At 45.2% G+C, this 7,881-nt stretch overlaps 1 protein-coding gene and 2 long non-coding RNA genes across 4 annotated transcripts in view; 1 reads left to right on the top strand and 2 right to left on the bottom strand.

Moving 5' to 3' along the window:
- The window catches only part of mpp2b (MAGUK p55 scaffold protein 2b), a 75,750-nt gene extending 69,529 nt beyond the window's left edge, over positions 1–6,221 (top strand). For both annotated transcript variants that reach the window (XM_048246139.1, XM_048246140.1), the window contains exons 10-13: positions 2,727–2,888; positions 3,234–3,436; positions 3,939–4,067; positions 4,292–6,221. In XM_048246139.1, the coding sequence (XP_048102096.1) occupies positions 2,727–2,888; positions 3,234–3,436; positions 3,939–4,067; positions 4,292–4,468 (671 nt within the window). In that variant the 3' untranslated portion in view covers positions 4,469–6,221. The remainder of the gene's footprint in view (positions 1–2,726; positions 2,889–3,233; positions 3,437–3,938; positions 4,068–4,291) is intronic.
- On the bottom strand, positions 485–963 carry LOC125296303. Its single transcript, XR_007193732.1, has 3 exons — positions 889–963; positions 710–777; positions 485–628 (listed from the first exon to the last, which is right to left on the bottom strand). It is a non-coding gene; the product is annotated as an uncharacterized LOC125296303 (long non-coding RNA).
- LOC125296304 lies at positions 1,289–1,564 on the bottom strand. The gene is made up of 3 exons (XR_007193733.1): positions 1,535–1,564; positions 1,446–1,487; positions 1,289–1,350 (listed from the first exon to the last, which is right to left on the bottom strand). It is a non-coding gene; the product is annotated as an uncharacterized LOC125296304 (long non-coding RNA).
- Positions 6,222–7,881: the final 1,660 nt, after the last annotated feature.

Here is a 7,881-nt window from a genome sequence, read left to right as displayed (position 1 = left end):
ACCTTTCAATTTCTCAGCGCGCAGACGCAGGTACATTCTCAACCTCACCTGTTCTCAGCGCACGCAGGTACATTCCGTCTCAACCTCACCTGTTCTCAGCCGCACGCAGGTACATTCTCAACCTCACCTGTTCTCCTCACCATTTCTCAGCTGCACGCAGGTACATTCTCAACCTCACCTGTTGTCAGCAGGTACATTCTCTAACCTCACCTGTTCTCAGCGCACGCAGAGGTACATTCTCAACCTCACCTGTTTCTCAGCGCATGAGGTACATTTCTTAACCCCCACCTTGTCCTCAGGCAGGTACATTCTCAACCCTCACCTGTTCTCAGCAGGTACATTCTCAACCTCACCTGTTGTCAGTGCACGCAAGTACATTCTCAACCTCACCTGTTCTCAGCAGGTACATTCTCAACCTCACCTGTTGGTCAGCTGCGACGCAGGTACATTCTCAACCTCACCTGTTTTCAGCGTACGCAGGTACATTCTCAACCTCACCTGTTCTCAGCAGGTACATTCTCAACCTCACCTGTTCTCAGCAGGTACATTCTGAACCTCACCTGTTCTCAGCGTACGCAGGTACATTCTCAACCTCACCTGTTCTCAGCAGGTACATTCTCAACCTCACCTGTTTCTCAGCATAATGCGAGGTACATTCTCAACCTCACCTGTTTTCTCAGAAGCACGCAGGTACATTTCTCAACCTCACCTGTTCTCAGCAGGTACATTCTCAACCTCACCTGTTCTCAGCGTACGCAGGTACATTCTCAACCTCACCTGTTCTCAGCAGGTACATTCTCAACCTCACCTGTTCTCAGCAGGTACATTCTCAACCTCACCTGTTGTCAGCGTACGCAGGTACATTCTCAACCTCACCCTCAACCTCACCTGTTGTCAGCGTACGCAGGTACATTCTCAACCTCACCTGTTCTCAGCAGGTACATTCTCAACCTCACCTGTTGTCAGCGTACGCAGGTACATTCTGAACCTCACCTGTTGTCAGCGTACGCAGGTACATTCTCAACCTCACCTGTTCTCAGCAGGTACATTCTCAACCTCACCTGTTGTCAGCTTACGCAGGTACATTCTCAACCTCACCTGTTCTCAGCAGGTACATTCTCAACCTCACCTGTTGTCAGCTTACGCAGGTACATTCTCAACCTCACCTGTTCTCAGCGTACGCAGGTACATTCTCAACCTCACCTGTTCTCAGCTTACGCAGGTACATTCTGAACCTCACCTGTTCTCAGCGTACGCAGGTACATTCTCAACCTCACCTGTTCTCAGCAGGTACATTCTCAACCTCACCTGTTCTCAGCGTACGCAGGTACATTCTCAACCTCACCTGTTCTCAGCAGGTACATTCTCAACCTCACCTGTTCTCAGCGTACGCAGGTACATTCTGAACCTCACCTGTTGTCAGCGTACGCAGGTACATTCTCAACCTCACCTGTTCTCAGCGTACGCAGGTACATTCTCAACCTCACCTGTTCTCACCTGTTCTCAGCGTACGCAGGTACATTCTCAACCTCACCTGTTGTCAGCAGGTACATTCTCAACCTCACCTGTTCTCAGCGTACGCAGGTACATTCTCAACCTCACCTGTTCTCAGCGTACGCAGGTACATTTTCAACCTCACCTGTTCTCAGCAGGTACATTCTCAACCTCACCTGTTCTCAGCAGGTACATTCTCAACCTCACCTGTTGTCAGTGTACGCAGGTACATTCTCAACCTCACCTGTTCTCAGCAGGTACATTCTCAACCTCACCTGTTGTCAGCGTACGCAGGTACATTCTCAACCTCACCTGTTTTCAGCGTACGCAGGTACATTCTCAACCTCACCTGTTCTCAGCAGGTACATTCTCAACCTCACCTGTTCTCAGCAGGTACATTCTCAACCTCACCTGTTGTCAGCGTACGCAGGTACATTCTCAACCTCACCTGTTCTCAGCGTACGCAGGTACATTCTCAACCTCACCTGTTCTCAGCAGGTACATTCTCAACCTCACCTGTTGTCAGCGTACGCAGGTACATTCTCAACCTCACCTGTTGTCAGCGTACGCAGGTACAGGTACATTCTGAACCTCACCTGTTCTCAGCGTACGCAGGTACATTCTCAACCTCACCTGTTCTCAGCTTACGCAGGTACATTCTCAACCTCACCTGTTCTCAGCGTCCGCAGGTACATTCTCAACCTCACCTGTTCTCAGCTTATGCAGGTACATTCTCAACCTCACCTGTTGTCAGCGTACGCAGGTACATTCTCAACCTCACCTGTTCTCAGCTTATGCAGGTACATTCTGAGCCATCCTCGGGTGTGTGGGATGGGTGGGAGGATGAGGTCTTAGTCAGAGATGAATGGGTCGTTATACTGTAGAGAGAGCTGACGCATGAGCAGTATGTATTTGTGTGTGTGTGTCTGTGTGTGTGTGTATTCATGGATGTATGTATGGATGTATGTACAATATGTGTGTGTATGTATGTATGTATGTATGTATGTATGTATGTAAGTATGTATGTATGTATGTATGTATGTATGTATGTATGTATGTATGCATAGATACTGTAGGTAGATGGATGATTTGATTGGTTCTCTAATTTGGCTGGGTGAGTAGCCCATTGGGTGGCTGTATAAACAGGAAGATAACTAGCTTGTATGCTTGTTTGATGTAATGCAGTTACCTGCATTGGTCAGAGGTGTGATGCAAGGTGTTCCGTGTTCTAGAATTTGACCGCCATGAACTGCGGATCTACGAGGAGGTGGCGAAGGTTCCGCCATTCCGCAGGAAGACTCTGGTTCTCATTGGAGCACAAGGGGTCGGACGCAGAAGCATGAAGAACAAACTGTTGGTGTCGGACCCGCAGCGTTACGCAACCACCACACCCTGTGAGTAGAGGAAACATCTATATGCATACTACATACTACTAACACTACGCAACCACCACACCCTGGGAGTAGAGGAAACGTCTATATGCATACTAACACTTTTAATTATAAAGTACTATTACAGGAAAGCTTACATACATGTAACACTTTTAATTATAAAGTACTATTACAGGAAAGCTTACATACATGTAACACTGAGGGAGTTTCATGCCAGAGTTTGCTGCTAGACTTGTGTGATTATCGCGCTCTGTAGTCGACTTGTGTTACCTGGCCCATGTGTGTGTGTGTGTGTGTGTGTGTGTGTGTGTGTGTGTGGCCTGATCCATGGTTGTGTGTGTTGGTCAGACACGTCCCGCAAGCCCAAAGTGGGGGAGACGGACGGCCAGATGTACCTGTTCATGTCGCGCGGCGAGATGGAGTCCGACATCAAGAGCGCGCGCTTCCTGGAGCACGGCGAGTACGACAACAACCTCTACGGCACCAAGATCAACTCCATCCACGAGGTCATCGACTCTGGCAAGATCTGCATCCTGGACGTTAACCCACAGGTCAGGCCAAGGCTCCCCTGGGGCAGGGATGTGAGCTCTCTTACCCCCGACAGAGGCAGCAGATGGACTGGGCATTCACTCATTTTGATTATAAGAAAAATTTGAATACTGTAGATGACATTATAAAGGAGAATTTATAAAAGATGTCAAATAGAATAGAATTTATAGACCATGTTAAAACCATAGATATAGTATGGGGCAATTCCATGGAAAATTATGTTTTTGTAACATCCATAACGCCAATAAAATGTCATTGTATGGTATGATGTGAATGATTACATGAAATTTGAGCATTTGCTATTTTTGGTTGAAGAATGTACATGAGAAAAAAATGCACAAAAAATGAATGTTATCATTCATATCATACAAATGCCAAGGCATTTCACTGGCATTATGGACAAAAAGTCAATTTTCTGTGGAATTGCCCTATGTACCTGCAAGCTTCTTTTATACTGGCTATTAAAGACACAGCTGTAATAGAAGTGCTTCTGTGGCCCAACAGGCATTGAAGGTGCTGAGGACGTCAGACTTCCTTCCGTATGTTGTGTTCATCGAGGCACCGGACTTTGAGATTCTCAAGGCCATGAACCGATCGGCCATTGAATCAGGAGTGGTGACCAAACAGCTTACGGTAAAATTATTTTTCCTTTTTGGTTCACCTGTTTATGTGTGTTTGTGTTTGTGTGTCTCTGTGTGTGTGTGTGTCTGAGAAAAAGAGTGTTTGTGGACGAGTGTGTATTTCCTGTGTTTGTTTCATTTTCAGTAAATTCAGATTTTTCTATAATTCATGTGGTTACATTATTGTAAGTGTGTGTGTGTGTATGTGTGTGTCTGTCTCTCTCTCTCTCTCTGCAGGACTCTGAGTTGAAGAGGACGGTGGATGAAAGTGAGAGGATAAAGAGAGCATACGGACACTACTTTGACCTCACCATCGTCAACGACAACCTGGAGGGGGCTTACCGCAGCCTGCGGGGGGCGCTAGAGAGACTCATGTCAGAGTACCAGTGGGTGCCTGTTAGCTGGGTCTTTTGAGACCGAATAAGTCCTTGGAGAGAGAGAGAGAGAGAGAGAGATTAAAGAGAAGATTAAAATGAGAGAAGTTAGAGGAGGGATCCAAACACAGAGGCCATTACAAGGGAGACAGAGAAAGGGGCTGAGCAGACAGAAAGAGAGATAGAGAGAAAAAGAAAAGGAGAGAGGGAGAGAAAAATTATTATATGACCTCCGAAACGCCATTCCATCAGGCAACAGGCCCTCTTATTGGTCAGTTTTCAATGCCACTCACCCGGCCCTGCCAGCTTCCTATTGGTTGTCTCTTGGGGGGTAGTGTTGACAAGTTTGAGAAGAGATCACAGAAATGTGTGGCAGAAACTATAGAAATTATGAAACATTCAGTGCTATGTGACTGAGTGTGTGTGTGTGTGTGTGTGTGTGTGGGTGTGTGTGGGAGGGTGTGTGTGTGTGTGTGTGTGTGTGTGTGTGTGTCTGTGTGTTTGTGGTTGGGACAGGTCAGTTGTGTAACCAGCAGAGTAGGTCTCTATATTTATAGATTACTGTCAAAAAAATGTCCGCTGTTTTAGATACACTCAGAGAGTCGTTCAAGTGAAGAGCTCTCTTGAGATGACCATGTAATCTTTAGGATGTTGTTCACAGGAGTTGTGTAGTTTTGAGGCTGAAAAAAATGATTATGCTAGTGTATCATGTCTTTGTAATACACTGTACATGTCCTGGGTTGTCTTCTGTTGATTGTAAATATATTTAGAAAATACAAGAGAATCTAACTTTTATTTGAATATTTGTACGAATATTATCGCTGTACAGCATTCTTATTCTTGACCAGTATTGAGTAGCAATATCAGCACGTAATATCCTACATTTGCTGTACTTCCGTCAGAAGCCATTTGAAATCAGCTGAACTGTATAAAGGGTCTGTGTGGTTTACTGTAAATTAATGCAGAAGATTCTAGAAAAAAACAGCCGCCTTGGGACTAGATCTGGCGTTACCGTTGTTATCATTGCTTTAGCCCAATTCCCCCTTGGCATTTGGTGGATATGACTAAATAATTTGTGGTTTGTATATATTGTCTTAAATGGCTTTTAAAAAGAGAAGAGAAAGAAACCAATTTCACAAAAAACTCTCAAGAACATCTTGGCAGGGGTCAGTCTCAGTGGCACAAAATGTTGGTTGAAGACGTCTTCACTGCTTGTGGTAATGCCGCTTGAGTAATTGCTCTTAGTGGGGAAGCCATTTTGTTTAGTTTTAGATGGCCCACATGGTGTGAGATATACCAGCCTGTTGAGTGTGGTGAAGACGTGACTGGTGTTCTGTTTATTCGGGTTTAGTTTCTTCACCTCCCTGAGCAATTGTTAAACAGAAGACAAGCGATGAATCCCCCTGGTTTCGGGTTTGATTGTGTTTCATTCGAACTAAATGCGCAGTGCTGGGGAAACCTGTGTTGCATGATTGTTGGTTGTTATTATTTAAAAGGTGTATTCTTTTGCCTTAATCTTGTTCAAAATGCCAAGGCATGTTTCTGCCGGAAGTTTGGGTGGATCCGTTTGGCCACATCTATGGTCCTCGTCTCTGGTGCTCACAGAAGAAGAAATGTCGCATTGTTTGGAATCACTTCATGAAGCCTTGTCACTTCCTGTGAGTGATTAGATATCTAGCACATATGGATAGGTTCTTAGGCTGGGGGTTGACATGGCCTCTAAGGGAACAGCGCTGCACAGATCAGTTGTTTTAAATGTTCAAAGGAAATCCACATTAAAAGGTTTAAAAAGATCTGCTTTGTTTTGTCCTGTTTTTAATCATCTCATCCCTGAGGGGTTTTTTACTTAATGTGACCAAGGGCAATCTACATCTATAATAGCCTGTTGTATTGCCCATTGGATTGTAACAATAAAGGTGCAAAGGTTATAAACAGATCTAGCAAAATAAAATGGCAGAATGTGAAGAAACGGTTTTGAACACTCGCGCCTAGAGTGCCGTGCGGCTGTGTTCGAGTGCCCTGCGGCTGAGTTCAAGTGCCGTGCGGCTGTGTTCGAGTGCCGTGCGGCTGTGTTCAAGTGCCCTGCGGCTGTGTTCAAGTGTGTTCGAGTGCCGTGCGGCTGTGTTCGAGTGCCCTGCGGCTGTGTTCGAGTGCCGTGCGGCTGTGTTCGAGTATAAGTATATATACTCTTTTGATCCCGTGAGGAAAATTTGGCCTCTGCATTTATCCCAATCCGTAAATTAGTGAAACACACTCAGCACATAGTGAACACACAGTGAGGTGAAGCACACACTAATCCCGACGCAGTGAGCTGCCTGCTACAACAGCAGCGCTCAGGGAGCAGCGAGGGGTTAGGTGCCTTGCTCAAGGGCACTTCAGCCGTGCCTACTGGTCAGGGTTCAAACCGGCAACCCTCCGGTTACAACAATTCCACATAGCTCCTTTAATGACATGACTCCCAGTCTAACCCTAAACTTCCCCATGTAGATAACAGGCTCACTAAACAAAAGGTAATTTCAGGATACACATAAACATCAACATACACATCCCAATGCCTCTTCCTTGGTTGAATAAAATGTAAAATAAATAATATAATAAATAGAATTTTGCCATAATGGCTCCCAAAGTGTTGTCAATGTTGTGTGGAACTTCACAAGCATTGGACAGTCAGAGAAAGTCTGCAACAGTTTGATAGAATTTGGTTTCACTGTGTCACTGTGAGTTCCAGACAGTTTACCACAACAATGGTACGAGTCATGACACACTTCTTATCAGACGTAATAAGAGCTATTTTCTGTCACACACTGAGCTGTAACGTCTTCTAAACTTCATTAAAAGTTAAAGATTTACCGGCACTACTTTACCTGCAAGCGTTTAAGTTGTCTTTATTATCAAAATGGAGCTGCCATTGGAATGCATAGCGTTTAAGCTGTCTTTATTATCAAAATGGAGCTGCCATTGGAATGTATATGGACGTCTGTGTTACGGATTGTGTTCTTTGGTGCATATGGACGTCTGTGATATGGATTGTGGTCTGTGGTGCATATGGACGTCTGTGATACGGATCATGTCTGTGGAGCATATGGACGTCTGTGATACGGATTGTGGTCTGTGGTGCATATGGACGTCTGTGATACGGATTGTGGTCTGTGGTGCATATGGACGTCTGTGATACGGATTGTGGTCTGTGGTGCGTCTGTGATACGGAATGTGATCTGTGGTGAACAGGAAGATCGCAGCTCTGGATCCTGTTCACTCTGCGGTTAATGTGAAGTGTGAGGTTAAAAAAATAAAACACACTTCCATCCAGGATATCAGGTGAAAAGGTAAGAGGTCAAGGCAAGAGGTCAGAAATTCCTGTGTGCAGTTACATCCCTAGTGTTGCCTATCTCTCTCCCATTTGTTATCCTAAGTTAAAAAGTTACATCGCTAGTAATGGCTATCTCTCTCCCA

Source organism: Alosa alosa, chromosome 6, assembly GCF_017589495.1.
Source record: "Alosa alosa isolate M-15738 ecotype Scorff River chromosome 6, AALO_Geno_1.1, whole genome shotgun sequence".
Taxonomy (NCBI): Eukaryota; Metazoa; Chordata; class Actinopteri; order Clupeiformes; family Clupeidae; genus Alosa; species Alosa alosa.
Note: the sequence above shows the minus strand (reverse complement) of the source record. Positions and strands in the feature narration are given on the sequence as shown.